The 18,144-nt window shown below is 32.4% G+C and overlaps 8 protein-coding genes across 8 annotated transcripts; 3 read left to right on the top strand and 5 right to left on the bottom strand.

Moving 5' to 3' along the window:
- Nucleotides 1-1,859: 1,859 nt before the first annotated feature.
- On the top strand, nt 1,860-2,597 carry RO3G_06298 (uncharacterized protein; the record flags this gene model as incomplete). Its single annotated transcript, XM_067660888.1, has 5 exons — nt 1,860-1,942; nt 2,048-2,115; nt 2,198-2,311; nt 2,368-2,453; nt 2,553-2,597. 5 exons carry the CDS (start codon nt 1,860-1,862, stop codon nt 2,595-2,597), a joined length of 396 nt encoding a protein of 131 aa, XP_067516989.1.
- A 2,062-nt stretch (nt 2,598-4,659) lies between these two features.
- Nucleotides 4,660-5,850, bottom strand: RO3G_06299 (uncharacterized protein; the record flags this gene model as incomplete). Its single annotated transcript, XM_067660889.1, has 3 exons — nt 4,660-5,079; nt 5,141-5,598; nt 5,655-5,850. 3 exons carry the CDS (start codon nt 5,848-5,850, stop codon nt 4,660-4,662), a joined length of 1,074 nt encoding a protein of 357 aa, XP_067516990.1.
- Nucleotides 5,851-6,202: 352 nt separating this feature from the next.
- On the bottom strand, nt 6,203-6,547 carry RO3G_06300 (uncharacterized protein; the record flags this gene model as incomplete). Its single annotated transcript, XM_067660890.1, has 2 exons — nt 6,203-6,399; nt 6,490-6,547. The coding sequence occupies 2 exons, from the start codon at nt 6,545-6,547 to the stop codon at nt 6,203-6,205; spliced, it is 255 nt and encodes an 84-aa protein (XP_067516991.1).
- A 1,478-nt stretch (nt 6,548-8,025) lies between these two features.
- On the bottom strand, nt 8,026-9,809 carry RO3G_06301 (uncharacterized protein; the record flags this gene model as incomplete). Its single annotated transcript, XM_067660891.1, has 4 exons — nt 8,026-8,318; nt 8,375-9,425; nt 9,483-9,711; nt 9,766-9,809. The coding sequence occupies 4 exons, from the start codon at nt 9,807-9,809 to the stop codon at nt 8,026-8,028; spliced, it is 1,617 nt and encodes a 538-aa protein (XP_067516992.1).
- Nucleotides 9,810-11,832: 2,023 nt separating this feature from the next.
- Nucleotides 11,833-12,532, top strand: RO3G_06302 (uncharacterized protein; the record flags this gene model as incomplete). Its single annotated transcript, XM_067660892.1, has 4 exons — nt 11,833-11,898; nt 11,948-12,091; nt 12,143-12,265; nt 12,323-12,532. 4 exons carry the CDS (start codon nt 11,833-11,835, stop codon nt 12,530-12,532), a joined length of 543 nt encoding a protein of 180 aa, XP_067516993.1.
- A 370-nt stretch (nt 12,533-12,902) lies between these two features.
- Nucleotides 12,903-14,362, bottom strand: RO3G_06303 (uncharacterized protein; the record flags this gene model as incomplete). Its single annotated transcript, XM_067660893.1, has 10 exons — nt 12,903-12,924; nt 13,003-13,319; nt 13,368-13,466; nt 13,518-13,635; nt 13,745-13,822; nt 13,871-13,952; nt 14,011-14,025; nt 14,077-14,139; nt 14,193-14,292; nt 14,342-14,362. 10 exons carry the CDS (start codon nt 14,360-14,362, stop codon nt 12,903-12,905), a joined length of 915 nt encoding a protein of 304 aa, XP_067516994.1.
- Nucleotides 14,363-14,954: 592 nt separating this feature from the next.
- RO3G_06304 (uncharacterized protein) lies at nt 14,955-15,860 on the top strand (the record flags this gene model as incomplete). Its single annotated transcript, XM_067660894.1, has 4 exons — nt 14,955-15,232; nt 15,285-15,510; nt 15,570-15,670; nt 15,725-15,860. 4 exons carry the CDS (start codon nt 14,955-14,957, stop codon nt 15,858-15,860), a joined length of 741 nt encoding a protein of 246 aa, XP_067516995.1.
- An 833-nt stretch (nt 15,861-16,693) lies between these two features.
- Nucleotides 16,694-17,476, bottom strand: RO3G_06305 (uncharacterized protein; the record flags this gene model as incomplete). The annotated part of the gene is made up of 1 exon (XM_067660895.1): nt 16,694-17,476. One exon carries the CDS (start codon nt 17,474-17,476, stop codon nt 16,694-16,696), a length of 783 nt encoding a protein of 260 aa, XP_067516996.1.
- Nucleotides 17,477-18,144: the final 668 nt, after the last annotated feature.

Below are 18,144 nucleotides of genomic sequence, written 5' to 3' on the forward strand. Positions count from 1 at the left end.
GAAATTTTCAAAGAAATAATAACTTATATTTTATAATAACAGAACAAAAGACTATATCTTTAATGTACTCTTTATATAGTATTTTAACCTAAAAAGCGATAGTTAGAAAATTCTTTTAGCTTTTGAATTTTTTTCAAAACAAATTGATTTGTTGAACAGATATTTCATAAAACATTTAGATATAGATGTGGCTAAAGTAAAGTATATGTTATTAGATTTTTAGTTAAATTTGAGACACATGTTTGAGTAATATGATATAATACAAATTCCACAGATCTGGGACTACGTACGAAATAGATTACATGTCTTCTCATAATCGCAACTAGCTAATGATATTCTCAATTATAAAATTGCTTTGAAAACGCCTGTATCCATTACAGCTTACTTATTCAAAACTTTTTAATATGGCTTTACAAAGTCATATTACTAGACTTAATTAACCATCCTTCAAAACGTACCTATTCCTCAGATATTATGGCAGTAATAACTGGTTTTCTTTGGTTTACACAACTATTAAATTCAACACTTTACTCAATCAATCTTACAAATATTGTAGAACCAATATTGATTACCTTATAGCTATTCACTTCTTTTTGCTCTTTGTTAATACCTATTAAATTTGCATTATCCAGTTAAACAATGTGTTGATATGAGAAGAATTTGAATTCGACTAGATTCCGGTTAAAATAAAATAACGATGGCTATCGAACGCTCTACGTTGGTATATGAGAAATTTAGGATCTTGTCCACAGTTTTGGTCATCATGTCCACCAGTGTTATCGCGTCTTTGGATATTCCATTTTTTGCAATGTTGATGAACAGTGACTTTAGAGAGAGTCAAGCGATCAGCAATCTCCTTATAAAACAAGTCAGTCTCTAAGAGCATTCTCAAATCATTTTGAGTGTCTTGGGAAATAGAGCGAGTTGTTTTACTAATGAAAAAGGAAGAAATTCGTTACGTGTTTATATACTTTTTTTTTTTTTTTTTTTTTTTTTAATAAATGCAAAATGGCATACTTGTCTCCTGGTTTTATGCGTATTACATAAATGAAAAATGAAGTCTGCATAATTGTTATTGGTATTTATGTTTTTTTTTTAATGGAATTTAAAAACCGTTTCAGTGCACCGACTGTAGTAATTTTTATAAGTTCTAGTGAGCAAATATTGAAAAAGTAATACCATTTTTACATTATATCATATATCAGTTCTAGTGCTTTCATATGATGTATGAACTGTAGCATTTAACTTAGTATATCAGTAGTAATGGTAGCAAAAGCATATTTAAGAAGAACACTGAAACAGTTTTTTTTAACTCACTGTATATTATCGAAACGCGTGTTAATTCTAGTTGTACTAATTCGACAGACAATGAAAGACATGCTTTCGACTTCAAAATAAAATATTATTGTCTTCGTTTTTCAATAAATAATAAACTATATACACAGTGTAATCTATACTCTATTAGTTTGCATTCTCACTATGTATAATAGGATTTTGAGTCTGAAATTGAAAATAGTAAAAGATGATTGCAATCTCCTTATAATCGTTCTTAAATATATTCAAATACCATATGATTTTCAATCGAGCTTATCACATTTATACAGTTGAATAAAGACACTCTAAGATAGGTGATACTTAGCAAACAAACGTCCGAAAAATAAGAGTTGAAACAGGAAGTTAAAGTACCTGTACCTTACTTGTAAGAACTACAGCTTTAACTAATATAAAGCTGGTAAATCTCGTGCTCCTGAAGAAAAATATAAAATAAAATAACTCTTTATTAAATACAAAACAGCCTATTTGCTTTTAAAGGATTTTTCTTGTCGGGATGTCGAACTTTTTTTTACTTTTATTTTCAAATGTCATTTAACGATCCATCAAACACAGATGACAATTTATTATTCGATGAAACACACTATGCTCGTTATGGTTATGAAAGAACGTAAAACTATAGATAAAACTATTTGTATAATATGCTCAACATTTGTCGTAGAAATATATATGGCTTGGTAACACTCGACTCAAGACTGTTAACATATATTGATAGACCAGAGGAATTTCCCTCCACTCGATACGATAAACTGCCGGATGCCCCGACTACTGAGTGTGCCCAACGTACTTTACAGAAAAAAAAGATTGCTTTATAATTCGAAATGTTTTATGCTTAAAAGTTGTAACGCATTTGATTTTTCTTTAGTTTTACCAAAGCCTGTTCGACATTTCATAGCTGCTTCTTCTTCCGAATTGACAGCGTTCATTTCTCGAGATGGATACTGGAATTGTCTTAATATATTTTTGGGCTTAGAGGCAGGTAAAAGCAGAAGAGTTGTTGAAAAAATCATTGAATTTTTATGCAAGCTCAAATAGGACGCTCAGAAGTAATTGCTATTGATGCTGTTGAGGAAACCATTGATGGCAAAATAAAGATACTACTAGCATTAGCTGTTGCAGAAGTAAGCCAAGAATACTCATATCATTACAATTCGTTTTTAAAACATCACTTATGTAAAGAAGGTGGAAACAGAAAATGAAGAAATAAGTTTATCATACAGCCTACGTATTTATGGAAACGCGCTAAATACAAAGCCATTCCTTGAACAAGTATTGTTTGATATCAAGGAGTCAAGTCAGGTTATTCCATTGTCTGCCGCTCCGATGCAGATAACTCATGTGCAGTAAAATCTTTACATATCAACTGTAGTTTAAGTAAATAAACATTTACAATTAGAGTAAATTATGAAGGGAAGACTCAAATAGCTTTTATGCTGACTTCTATGGACCATATTATTCACTTTTATATTCAGGTAAAGAAAATTATATATATATTTTTAGAAACGGTTTAATATGTATTTTAGGATTCTCAACTCGGGCAATTTACTGAATTATCATCATCTACCTTTTTTCCAATGATGGGAAGAATATCAGAACATAAAATAAAGTAAATGCTGCACCTTAACTAGCATACAAAATCTCATTTGTACCAAATGATAGTATCTTGTTTACACATATTTTGAACCGGCCGAATGGTGAAAAGGTTATTTGTGCTGGTGGACAAAATGGCGAAATATTTCTAGGATTTTACGACAAAGGTATATATATTTACTTAGAAGAGAATATTATATGATTGATACAAATGTGTGTAGATGGAAAAGAAACAAAGACAAACGCTACTAGGGTATTCAGTCCTATAACGTCAGTTTTAATATTCCAGCCAAGAACTTATAGCCAGTCTGATGAATTACATTTGATCATAACCTGTGCTATTGAACAGGCCATTGTATACAGACATATTGAAGCAAATGGGCTGACCACAAGTAGAGCGCTTCCATTGTCTGGGAGTTTTGATAGTGTGTTATGTTCACATGTGATGGATGTGGATTGGGATGGGGAGAAAGAGATATTGATTGGTACATATGGTAGACAAGTTTTAATTTATAAGCAAGGTAAAGTATTCTATTATATAACAATTTCTTCTAAACACACATAATTAGTGGCTGGTACACAAGTTTATAATATCTTGTGGAAAAGGCAATTTGCATATCCAATTTATCGTATCGCACACTTAGACTTGAATAGGGATGGGTTGGATGAATTAATTGTAACCACAATGTATGGTGTGCATATTTTTCAAGTAAGTTCACTCGACAATAAGAAGCTCTGTAATTGATATCAATATGGTTAGCCAAATATGAAGAAAGCTAGAGATAGATTACTTGAAGCACTTCAATACGTAGAATCAACCAAGAGAAGAAAGTATGAATTATTAATAGAATGGAGACACAGAAAAGAGCTTGAAAAGTCGATTGTATTTGAACGCTAGCAAAATTTATAAAAGTTTAAATGAAAGCCTATGTTACACTTTGTTGCGGGTCGATTGTGAACGAAATTAAGGTTTAGAATATACTTTAAATACGAATTCAAAAATAATAGATCTTTAAGCAAAATGATAACCAAAAATAAAATTAATAAAATTGTTTGTGAGGATGTGCACACATCGCCAGTGCTGCTTTACGCCAACTACACTTACAAAGTGACCAATGTTAATTTGATATAGAAATTTATATGTGGATTTACACCCAAAGCTGTTTAGGAAAGGTGGTTTTAGGTAAAACATAGTATAATAACAAAAATAAAGAAATACTGTTAGAACTTAGTATCTCTTTATTAAGTTAAGATATAACTAAGATTTTGATTTCTACCTGTAAAAAGTGAGAGCATTTTATAGACATGATACGGATGAAGAATTAGGACAGATTTATAATAAATTTGACAGAATAGATGATTACTCTTTCTAATTATCAGTTTAGCCTGTTCCTCACTTGTATTGTCAATTATGCTATTGGGATGATTTTAGATAACTCTGAATATAGGATTATTTAAGGAGACGGTACAGATGAATTTAGACATTTAATTCCGTGATTGGATATCATTGCTAATGATAAGATTTCAGTCAGGATAAATGTTTCCATGACTAATGATGGTCCGGTAAGTAATCGCCATTCCATATTCAACATGCCCATATTATCAATAAACTATATTACAGTCATGTCATCTTATTTGACTATGTGAAGTTGATATCATATCTGGTTCCTTTATTAAAATAGAGTGACTACAACCTTATGTATCCTTAACAGTTAAACCTTGAAAAGCCAAATTCTTTTATTTTTTGTACTTTTCTATGAATTCTTGTTTGAAAGGAGAGTTTTTAGGAATAATAATGAATGAAGGTATGCCATTTTTAATAACATATTGATCAAGGGATAGAATCTTGCCAAGTGACAACTTCTTGCCGATCTTAATCAGTTTTGGGCTTAATCCTCTCGTGTCTTCAAAGAAAACTTCAACAGAACTAGCTGTGTATTCTTTTTTTGTATCCCAAGGTGCTGACTGCTCAAACATGATTTCTAAATGATCTTGAAAGGTGTGTGTTTCATTGAAGCTTTGTATATAGTCACTTTCCTTATATTCCGGATACAAAAAAAATACAGGCCAGTTAATTGTCTTTGTCTCAAAATCATAATCGATGTTTGCCTTTTCTCGAATCTCTTCATCTTCTACTTGAATAGTAATTTTTTTTTCCTATTACAAAGTAAATATTACTAATGACTTTCTTTTGTAATATTCCATTTCTGATGTATACCTTAAAAGCGTTTTCTAAAATATCTTTCTTTTCACGCTCTCTTCTTTCTTTCTCTTCTCTTTGTCTTTTCTTTTCTTCTTGAATATTCTTTCGACTAACAGCCTTCTCTTTGACGTCTTGTATAGCTTTGTTTTCGGGATCAACTACTAAAGCGTGATCACAGCAATCTATAGCTTCAATTAAACGATCAAGTGCAAATAGAGCTTTAGCTGAGCGGTAGAGTGCCTTTACGTTTTGAGGATTAATTGCCAAACATTTAGAGCAATCCGAAAGAACTCGACCATAATTTTGAAGCTCGAGATTACATGCGGCACGATTAACCAAACACGCCTCAATAATTTTTTGATCTTTGCATTCTGTATCGATGGCTTTGGTGTAAAAAGTAATGGCATCTTTATACTTAATTTTTCCAGCACGGAAACAGTCATTTCCTTGCTCTTTAAAATTTTGAGCAACCTCTATTTAGTGTTGTTAGTGACAAAAAATAAAATAAAATGAACGTCAATTTGTAAACCTTCAGGTGTGCCATCAAAAACAAGAGATTGAAGGGCACTTAAAGTGTCATTTTCTTCTTCAGGTAATTGGGTCATAAATAAAGGGATCTTGGATAATTCAGAGTCTAAATTATCAGGATCCATTGTAAATGCGCCTTTGAAAGGCTTGGGGCCGACTTCTTGGGGACTAATTTTTTGTTCAACTGTTTCTACCATGTCAAAAATTGAAAGAGAAAAAGAACTGCGTTTAAAAAAATACTTAAGATATCCACAGCTCTGTGGATAATTTGAAAAGTTTACTCAAATTTTACTGGATTTTAAAACGGCACCTTTCAAGCAAATATGTAGAAAAATTCAAAATGTTGACGAAACGAAGTTGAATAATGCGATAAATGCTCTCAAAGCTACGTTTTATTCTCCTTTTTTGTGTAATAATAATTTTCTTCCCTTTCTTTCCTATGTCTTCAAAGCTAAGTATATAATTTTCAATCTATTTTTTTTTTTTGGGAGAGATGATAACATATAAAAGCAAGCTAAACTAAAGCTAACTATGCTAAATATAACAATTTCAAGAGCCAAAGAACCGGCGATACCAAAGATGGGCATCTATTACATTATTCAACTTTGTTTCGTCAACATTTTGATTGTTTGTCATTTCTAAATCGATCTCAGTTGGATCCACTCCGTCTCCTAATGTAATACAGAGGATTCCGAAAGTAATAATACTCATAGATGCATCAAATACAGGTTGAGGAATAAGCTCCCCTAGTGACCAAGTCAAAGTTCTTGTCCAAAAAAGAAACTCAACAATCCATAGCCGTAAATCTCAAGCAGACACTTTATGCAAAACAATACCACGCGAAAATTCAAAGATCAAGATTTTTTCCGACAGTATAACAGCCTTGAAATACATCCTGGATTCAAGGGAAACGACATCTCTAATTCTTCAAGATTCAGCAATACAAACATAGAAATAATACAACAGTCATAATATTCAAACAATTTATCAACGCATCCCAGGAGTCCAAAACACACAAACAGACATGCTGAGCATAATCAAAGTACCACTTTACGAATCAGCTATGCTCGACTAAATATAACAGCAATGAGGAACATTACAAGTGAATGTATTCTCCACAAGACACAATAAGCAACCATTACACTATTGTGCACTAATCTTGGATCTGGAAGCGGCAGCAGTTGACACTTTTCAGCAGTTTGGAGAATAAACGCGAGATAGTCATTAGCCGTGTGGCTACTATCGACAACTATATAAACAACCAAGGTTTAGAAAAACAAACAACGCAATATCTCAACCAAAAAAGAGAGTCTACCCAGCGAGCCTATGATAATGAATGGAATCAGTAATCTCCCTGAAGCAATTCGAACAAGAAAAATCTTTATCAGTACAACCCAAAATCTGTTTTAGCCTTTTTAATTGCCAACCAACAATATAGCAACACGCATCTTAATACTCTGTGTTCAGCAATGGTCTTAGTCTTTTTGGTCATACATGAACTGGAAAAATGCATAGCTAATCAACTATTCATCAAAGGTTTCTTCTCGACAAAACGAAAGTCAAATGTAAAAACCCTGACCGCATAACAACTTTGCATATGGAACCTCACTTTCCTACTACAACATGTTAAAGACCAACTGCCACAAAAAAAATCTTTCTTTACAACGATTACAACTAAAAACCGTGTTATTACTTTGCATGGCAACCGTGTGGCATCCAAAATTAGATATTGGCTTACTACAATACCGTGATATAAGGTTAGTACTGAACAAGAGAAAGTTCATGCTACTATCCATACCAGGGCACCAAAAGAAGGACAAATCAAATCAATCATCCTAAGGAGAAATTTCAACTGTGCTCGGTGAGGATATTACTAGTATTTATCCAATAAGCAACAGCCATCCGTAAAAGACTATCTATTTATCATACACTTTTCTTGACCTACTTGGACAAAGAAGACATTGCCTCCTCCTCAGCCAGACCTACAACAATGGCAAACTAGAAAAGGTCAGCAATATAAGAAACAGGAATTCATACAACACAGTTTCAAGCTCATTCAACTAGATCGACATCGAGTATCAAATCAGTTGAGGTAAGACACTCTCTTCAAGGTGTGAAAAGCATGCAAACTGGTGCTTGGATACCAACGCATTTGAAAAATTCTTCTGCAAATCATCATTAAAAAGATCATCTAGTACTGCCATTAACAATCCAATTTTTTTCTTCTACGGACAACAGTATCAAATTGGAGCCGGTTGTGGTTAGTTTAGGTACGGCAAGCAATCAAAAATTAATAAAAATAATGTTGAAGCATCAATTAAATGTTTACTTACAGGTTAATTTTTATTATTTATACAAAAAAATAAAATTAATCAACTCTTATAAGGTGGATTGACTAGAGAAATTGTTGGATTATTTAAAGGTAATTTTAATTCAGTCAAAAGGGCATTCAGTGAGGGTTTATGTTCTGATGGATTCGAGGAAGCTTGCGTTGTTGAATCAGAATCATCATTGGGTTGTGTACTCAAGGCCTCCTTCAACATAGCTACTTTAATGCTTTCCCTTTTATCATTGCGAGGCTTCTCTAATAATTCATGTTCCCAAGGATTTGAAAGTTTAGGTTTAGCACTATTTGATCCTTGAATGAGACGTGTACCATGTTTCACTAAGTTACGGTTATTCATTACTTTTTCTCTCTCTTCTATTTTTCTGATAGCATACCCAAACCTTCTGAACCCCATTCAATAAATAATTTTGCTTCTAATTCTAAGCCATGCACATCATGCTTCTCGCGTAACTTGTTATCACTCGATATAGCTTCTACTACCTGACTACGATCAATCCATAGAGGCTGCTTTGATCGATTTAGTTTGGGTAAGTTCTCAATTGACTCGACATTTGCTTCCTCTGATAATTCTAAAGAGTAATGTGATGAAGATTGATCAAGTCGATCTATGTATTCTTCAAGTGGTTTAATGTCATAAAACCGAGACGTTGATTTTAACCAAGAAGCAATCATGCTTTCAATTACCCACTGCTTTGATGTATCTTTGTCTTGTTGAACATATTTTTGGATCTTAAAAATAAGTGAGATGATCATGATCGTCGCTTGCATACCCATCATGTGGTTGAGGTGACATAAAATAGCGTAGATAAAACGAACATCCGTCAAGTTAAGGTTAGGTAACTGAGCCCAATTGTGAACGGTCCAAAGCAGCTCATTGAGTAGTAGTGTATTAGGCTGTTGTTGATGCTGTTGTTGTTGTAAATGTTGATAGAAGCTTTTACAAAACAACCATCGTGTCTTTGTATCTTTATCCTCTAATAAACCCAACCCATTTTTCAATGATTCAAAGGGCAAATGGTGAATTGTATCTAGACAAGCCAGGACGAGACATCGATATGTATAAATGGGCAAATGATCTACACTGTCCAGTGTTGTATATGGTTTTAATTTCGATGCCAAGTAACCAGCCATATCATATAATTGATTTTCATAGTACGTGTGTGAAGCAAGTCCTCCAATGGAGTGAATGAGGCGTTGCTGAACTTCTAAGCTGCGTTGCTTGTCTTCTGCATTATACAGAGCTGCCTTAACAAGTGTATTGAACAGTGAGTTTAAGATTTCAAGAACGGAAACGCCAAGTAAAGGTGTGTTATCATTCAAGGTAATATCAAGTATAGATACGATGGATGCTTGTTTGCTGCTCATGATATCGTTTGGATTTAATTGCTGTAATATTTCAGATATAAAAAGATGTTTGTATTGTGACTATAAATGAATAATGGTGAATATTCTGTTTTTTATGATGGATACTTGTATTTTTACCTGCATGGATCCCTTAACAATTTTCATAATGCTGATAGATAATGATGGAGGACACCATTTGTCATTTTCATTAATATAATTAAACAATAAATCCAAGGAAATTCGTATATAATGTCCAGTGAGCTTATTAAACAAGATGGACAATGTATGAATGGCAACTGATTGTATATAATGTTCGTTGATGCAATCATTACCCAATGCTGACAGCCTTATATCAATCGTTTGACCACTATTTATAAAGAATCAGTTTTCTCTTCTTTAATATCTTGTTTCTTTATTTTACTCTGTTTGGTTTAATAATGTATCGTTTGAGGTCAGTGTGTCCATTAGAGGAGGTAATAGTATGCTGAGTTGTTGTTTAAAATTGCTAGACAATAAAGCTTGTGAAGTCACTGCTGCTTGAATACCTCTTTGCCCGATATATTTCATTCTATTAAATATAAGTCTTATTAAACAAACAAACCTAGTCTTTTTTTTTTTTTTTTTTTTTTTTTTTACTTTAATTTTAATGATTGACTTTCAGTTTTATAGCTATAAAAAGAGGAAATTTTCTCCAAGAGCAATTCATAATCATGGGTAAAACTATTGTCAAGGCCTAAAGTTGAACCGTCATGGTAACTGCAGAAAACAATAAACTATAAACAATGATGTATGAGTAACTCCAAAAAAGGTTAATAAAAAGACGAGTTACGGTTTCACAAGTGAGGTCAATGAGCTCTATATCTTTTGTATCAAGTAGTTTACAGAAGATACTAACAAAGTATTTCGAAAATATATTCAAGTCTCCATGACAAGATTGTATTAATGCTTTTAAAATTTGTAATGATACTAGATTATTTCTATGTAATTTTTATTAATTAATATAACTCTCCTTGCATTTCAATTGCTTACTCTTTTCTTCCTTTTCGAATATCTTTGTTTATTTTTCTTTGAATAAATGAGCCTACTTTAGTTAATTTTGCAGGCCTTGAACTTGCATAAAAGGTAAGGTAACTTAGTTCGGAAGAGCGTGGTGTTGTTCCACCTTCTTTACCAGGATAACAGTTTTGAATAAGCGTAGCATGCTTACTTCGGCATGGAGAGCAATAAGTCATTTTTATATAAAAGGAATGGAAAGAGAAAGAAAGAAATACACAAAATGGAGAGAAAAAATAAAATAAAAAAGAGAGAGACTAAAGAGAGAGAAACATTGAGGCAAAGGAAAAAAAACTAAATCTGTAATTAAAATGATAAACATACACATGGTTTTTACAGTCACACAAGTAAAAAGTGTTTACAAATTTAGGAATTTGTTATTTTCCTTTATTTTTCTTTTTCTCCCTTTTTTGTTTATTCGTTAAATAGACTTATAATGATGATTAATAAGTGTAGATTTTTATGAAGAGAGGAGAAAATAATGCTTTAATAGTAGTTATTTTGCTGACGAATTGAAAACAAATGAAGCCCGATGTGCAATAAAGCGGCAAAATTGAATACCCAAATGCTTAACAAATTGAAATACAAGCATTCTTAAGTTTTACACATACAGTGCAACCCAACTATAAGTATATATCAATGAAATACATGTATCTTAAAGACTCCTTACCGTTGGTAAAATGTTATATCAACGCTTAGATCCTATAAATTAAGTCTGATTAGATAATGTAATGGGAATGAGGGTGATTGAGAAGCTCCTATCTTTTAGTGTAGCTAAGACCCCTAACCATAAGTGTATGCTTGAATTAGGTCCTTGTGTGACTTTTAACAAAGTACAGAAATCACATTTCGGTAAGACATAAGCAACTCAATAAAAAGAAGAACATGTTGATTTCCAATTCAATTTACTTCAAAGCGCCCTTTACAAAAACCTTTTGATACGCGTCTCTGTGCCTTGTATCATGTATTGTGGGATATTTCACCTAAAATACTTGATCTCCTCAGAAAATTCTCTTTCGTTCTATTTACACCTATTAAATATCGCGAGATTCCTATTCTGGATCTTTCTGCTCTCTTCTCAAACTTTGTTTTTTATTGAATTCGTTTTGATATACTGGAAATCTACATGATTCAATGAAGTATTGCAATTAAAGATGATGATTGTTTACTGTTCTTGATTCTAAGAGATATTATTATGATTTCTTTATTAATTTTTTATATTCGCTTTCATTAATAAGGGACATCAGAAGCTACAATCAATTTATAATAGTAGAAAAGTATAAGAAAAAAAATTAAAAAGTCTAATGAAACATTTAATTTAAAATAGATACAAGCTAAAGATGATCTGGTCTTCAGGAGTGAGGTTAAAAAAATATTTAATTTTTTTTGCGTTACTTTTTTTTTGCTTTTTTTTTTTTAAAAAAAAAAAAAAACAATGAGATTGACCTTAGCTCATATCACCCAAAACCCAATTATGATGGTTTCAACAGCATTATCCATCGTAAGTTTTTCTTTATTTTTATTCCTATTTAATAACTAAAATCATTTAGATTGGATGGTTTATTGCATTCATTGGAACCTGTATTATTGGAAAAGCAGGTGTATTTTGGTGGATCATTGTTTATGAATTGCTTTTGTTAATTGGAATCTTATTCAGTATTTATAAACAGATCTTTCATCATTATCAACTAGTAGTAAGCAAAAACATACATATATTTTTTCTTTGTTGCTTATTATCTACATAGTTTTTGGTATTCTTAAGTGTGAGCATCTCACTTTTGACATCAGCCATTAATGGATTATTAAATTCTTATTCAATTGGATATCAAGTAGCAGGATCTGGATCAGTTATTTTAATCGTTATGCAGGTAAGATATATTTTTTTTTCCATTCACTGTATAGCAATGTGCTTAGCCATCTTTTAGTTCTTTTGGGTTATTTTATTTGGTAGCACAGAAGATTCTGTTGTATTTCAATATATTTATTCTGGTCAAGTTCCACAAACATATGATACTTCAAAAGAAAGTAAATTAGCCCTTGCTTCTGTTCCTGAAGAAGAGCCTGTTAATATCACGTCATCTCCGGTCATTGAGACAACAAAAATATTCGCAGTAGCACTTCATCCCTGTAAGTAATAGTACAATACTTTTTATGATAAGGTAATGAATACTTTTCTCATAGATCAAGCAAATCCTGAAGATCCAAATGAAATATCTTTTAATAAAGGTGAATCATTAGAAATACTAAATAGAAGTGGAAATTGGTGGCAAGCTAAAAAGAATGATGGAACTATTGGTATTGTACCAAGCAATTATGTAAGTAGACTATGCCACAGTACCAAATAGGGGCTAATGAACTCACATATGTAGTTTGCAGCATAATGTACATTTTTACTCCTTATATATAAATACAAATAGCTTATGTTTTATCTTGTTCACTTTTAATAACAATATAATAATAATGTAGCATGAATAAGGAGTGAGATGAAAGGGAGTAACTTTCGTTTTAAGCAAAAGGAGGGAACGCCCTATATTTCAAATAATCAGTATACACGCACATTCATATATAAATATACACGCACACACCCAAAATGGTTCTTGCTTACTTTGCTGGTATAGGTCCATTACTACTGTTACTACTACTACTGACAGGTGAACTAGGTGCTGGGGTAGCAGCAGCACTGACGGATTCTTTAATAGCCAGTAATTGATTTGCTCTAAACGACTCATAATGATACAATGAAGTTGTTTCTATCAAATCCTGTAAATGAGTTCTGGTCAAAAAGTTACGCAAGTGAATAAATTCACAATGTTCTTCATCTTCCACTACAACTGTCCCCCATTTTGTTTTACGACCAAGGACAGCCTTGCCATCTACAACAACTTGTCTTTCTGATCCTACAACAGCAAAAGGAAGCAACTCCTATTAAGAAGTTAATAGAGCTTGTTGAATTGAAGAAGCTTTACTTACACGAACACTTGTGTTCAATATTAGCTCTTCTTCGTCATAATACTCCTTATCATCGTAAGGATAGAGTTGAATACCGTGGAAAGCAAGCTCAGCATTAATCTAACAAAATTGAGTTAGACTTTCCGTATTTACTTTATTTTTCTATCTTACACGCTGTTTAAAGGCTGCTCTTTCCTCTATTGTAAGAGAATCTGATTTAGCAATCACAGGTATAACATTGGTAATTTCCACCAATCGTTTAAGAACAATAACGTCAATAGCTTTCAATCTATAATAATCATTAGCAATATGCCACAGTATGCTACACAGATACTTGCGAATGACCAGAAGGGGCTATAAAATAAAGACAGCAGTGAATTCTGTTATCATGAATTAACTTTTCACGTTGTGCAGTCAATTCTTTTCGCAAGTATGCAGAATGTTGATCTTTAATGTACTTAATGATCGGCTCCCAACTAGCATAAACTTAATAAATGATGAGCTCATTGCTATTGTTTATTTACCAGTCTTCATTATTGACTTGATCTCCATAACCTGGTGTGTCTACAATGTTTAATCTCAGCTTGACACCATTCTCCTCAATTACTATGGATATACCTCATGATGAACATCTCGAATAATCATATTAAATATATAAATTTACCGTGAGATACTGATTCTATATTTGTTGTTTGTCTATTAATTTCTTCTACATCATGCCTTCCTTTACTGTCAATGAGATGTGAAGCAAACAAAGTGTTTACTAAAGTTGATTTACCAAGTCCAGTTTGGCCTGTTATTTTATTAGTATTCTCCTTTCAAAAAATTTGCATCTGATAGCTTTACCAACAACCATGATGTTAAATTGAAATCCTCTTTTAAGGGATTTTTTCTCAATTTGTTGAGTGATGGTGTCAAAACCAACGTAGCCATTTAAAGGGGTTGACTGTAAAAATAAAGTTTAATAAACAGCAGCATTGAATTTATATCATTACTTCTTGTACAGTTGTAGCCATTGTTATTAGATGAAGTTTGAAGAAAAGAAAAAAAAAAAACAAATTAATAAAATCAAGTTTAGTTAAGTGACTTTTTCTCTATTTTGTGATACCCATCATTTTATTGTCTCTCAGCTATCTTAACAAGGTAAAGCAATTGTTTTTACTTGTTGTTATTATCGTGCAATTACTAGCCTGAAAGCAATTTTGCAAGAAAGGACAAAGGTCTCTTTGGTAACAAGCATATTATGTGTAATTTACATTTTTATCAAACAACGTATTACTACTTTCTTAAATGGCATATTATAGAGGGGGGAAACCTTGCATAGTTAAATTAAAAAACAGGGGAGACCAATATGCATTTTTATCAAGAGATTTTTTTGTCTTATTAACCTAAGTCAGTCAAGAGGATGTGTATCTAGATCAAACAACCAAAATACACTTTATATATTTAGAAAATTACTCAAGACATGAAACGCAAAAGTTTACTATGTGGAGTTGGTTTATTTTGCTTATTTTATATGCAATGTTTCCTCAATTTATACATAAATTTGGTCAAAAACCAAAACGGGAAATAAAATCCTTTTTTTTTTCTCTCTCTTTTATTTCTTTCATGGACTCTTCTTTACCTGTTTGGATAGAATTAGCTAATGCACAGGAACAAACTGAACTTGAAAACCAATTATCATCACCTATAACAAGCGGTGGATCAAGTGAAACAGATTTTACAACAATAGCTTCTTCTATATCAGAAAAAAGAGAAATTTTGCAGCACTATGAACAAAGACCAGAAAAGATTCCTAATGTTGCTGCTGAAATGGAAAAGTGGTATGCAATGACTGATAGATATGGATTTTTGGAAAACCAAGATTCACAAGTGTTTGATTCAATGTAAAACTAAAAGGATATTACTTGTCAATGCTTAATTATGTGGTTGAATTAGATTGGTGAAAGAAAAAGAAGTAGAAAGAGCCGAAAAATGGGCCAACATGTCAAATAGAGTACTAATACACGGAGAGACAGCCTACACATTTTATTATAATTATAAACTTCGAAGAAGAGTATACAAAGGTATTCCTGATTGTTGGAGGAGAGATGCTTGGTATTATCTGGTTACTGATTGTCTAAAGAACACTGAAAACGATTTACAATATAAGCAATCCTATCAGGTTAGAAGTATATAAAGAATGAAGTATGCCTGCTTTGTATATACCAAACATTATTATAGGAATTACTCGAGAAAGAATCACCGCATGAAAGACAAATAGATTTAGATATTCCTAGAACATTACGTGATCATATCATGTTTAAGCAAAGATATGGTTCAGGGTAACTATACTATTATAACATTAATTTGTATATCGTTAATTCAATATATATTAGGCAAAGAGCATTGTTTAATGTGCTAAGGGCATTTGCTAACTATGACCAAGAAGTAGGTTATTGTCAAGGAATGACAAATATAGTAGCTACTATTTTAATGTATTGTGAAGAAGAGGTAACTAATTATAATAAATAACTATTTATTAATAATAAATTAGAGAGCATTTTTGATATTATTACACATGTTTTTACGAGATAAGCTACACCATCTCTATATCCCAGGCTTTCCTGCTCTTATGGAGAGCTTTTTTATACAAGAAAGTTTATTAAAGCAATATTTGCCTAAACTATTTAAGCATCTAGTAAGTTTGATACATGCTATAATTATCAATAAATAGAACTAATAGCAAATGAGAAAAGAATGAATTAGGTGTATCTAGTGACATTTATGCTACAAGATGGTATATTACCTTATTTTCAGGAGGTGTGGTCCAATACCACACACTTTTACGAATATGGGATATTTATTTCTTGTGCGGTTACGATGTATTCTTTTTTGTGGCTATTTCGCTATTAAAAGAATATGAAAGTAAGCACTTTATTTATATTTCACTGATTATTTAACATTATTACCATAGATAGACTACTCGCTTCAGAACTTGATGGGTGTATGGAAATACTAGGTTCTATCATGCCAATAGCAAATGATGATGCATTTATAAAAAGTGTTGAAAGATTATATGAAAGAAAGAATTATACAATCAAGCTGCTTCGAAAAACATACAAAGATAGTGTATAACTTTATTTATAATTCATCACGCTCCTCAATTACTCTTTTAATAACATCATTAAAACCACGAATTCTGCCACATTCTTTCTTCAAATTAGCAGATTTGGATGTTTCCCATTCTTCGGCTGCGATCATTGTTCTGGCGTATCGAAGACATGTTTCTTCTCTATAATAATCGTACAGCTTTTTGTTGTATGTTCTCTATTGTTATCAGTATAAGTCATAAATGCGCACACATCCTATGTTTTATATGCTAAGAGAAATACCTCTTTTGCTCTGGTATCTTCTGGATAATGATGTGTTTGATGAATCAAGAAATCATCAGGTAACACCCAATAATCAATACCAGCCAAATAAATTTCAAACAGACAAGCAGCCTTGTTAGCACCATATCCAACAAATCGTTCATCACACCAGGGTGTACCTTCCTTCTTAAAGATCACATAGGGCTCATAAGAATAATTATACTCTGTCACCTTATAAGGCTTGGTTTGTTTATACCATTTCTCATAATTGGTTGAACCATGGCCTCGCTTCCAGCTTCGGTGAAACATATCCAACTTTTCAGCCTCAACGTCTACCAAAAGTTCTTGCTTTGTCTTTGGAAACACATTCCAATCTTCACCATCTGATTCATCAATGTACTCAAAAGCAGGTACAACAATTGCACCCTTTCCAGACCTCAAAAGCTCCATTAAATGGGGCTGCTTCTTGAGTGACTTTCTAAAATCTGTACAAAGATAGAAATCAACGTCAAGCATCATTATGTAATTTGTACGAGCAAAGAACTTGGCCACGTTTCTCCACATGTTAAATTGACGATCAAAGTTATCAATTACCAAATGCAAATCGACGTACCGGCCCATGTCCGGATTATCAGCATACAGTTGATGAAGGTCCTTGATGATATGTTCCTTGGTATGGTCATCATTGACGTGAATAGCAGCAGAGATTGGACCCTTATAGTGGGAGGCTAATCGACTGAGGACCTTGAAACGGTTGTAGGTCACAAGCGTGGCCATAGTAATCTCTTCACTATCAATACGCTCGGTTGCTTTGAAATAATAAGGAATTACTTTTGATGGGCCCATGGCTTCTGCAAACACTTTGCTCAACACAATATCTTCTGACGTTGATTCATCTATTTTTTTCATCTCGTTAATATAATCTTTTGTTTATTTTTATACAAGCCAATTACCAGCCGAATCTGTCCAGTTTACAATTTGTTTTCCTGCATATCGTTGTTGTAAACTTGTTATACTTTGTCTAGCTAAAAGGTCTTTTCCAGATGAGCCACCTTTCATTCCTAGCAAGTATATTGAAGTGTATAGGACGGAACATATTATATAAATCACAATAGCATAGTTGGCCGCTTTTGGTAATGTCATTTTTATATGCAGTTTCCTATAAGAAAAAGCTTATATCTTTTTCTGTGTATTCAAAAGAAAAAGACTTTATAGAAAAAAAAAGGCTTTATTAAAAAAGAACCCAAAAAAAGATCAACACTCTTATAATCGGAGAAGATAGTTGAAAGAAAATAGTCTTTTATTGGCCAGTTAAATGAACTCCTCTTATTGAGGGGTACAGTGAGAGCAGTAAATTGTCACTACAAAAAATGAATGGCTCCAAAGACTGGAGTACTCCAAGGGTCCATCCTCTCGCCCTATCTTTACTCGGTATATATAAGTCA

Source organism: Rhizopus delemar, genomic scaffold (genome assembly GCF_000149305.1).
Source record: "Rhizopus delemar RA 99-880 supercont3.4 genomic scaffold, whole genome shotgun sequence".
Classification (NCBI taxonomy): domain Eukaryota; kingdom Fungi; phylum Mucoromycota; class Mucoromycetes; order Mucorales; family Rhizopodaceae; genus Rhizopus; species Rhizopus delemar.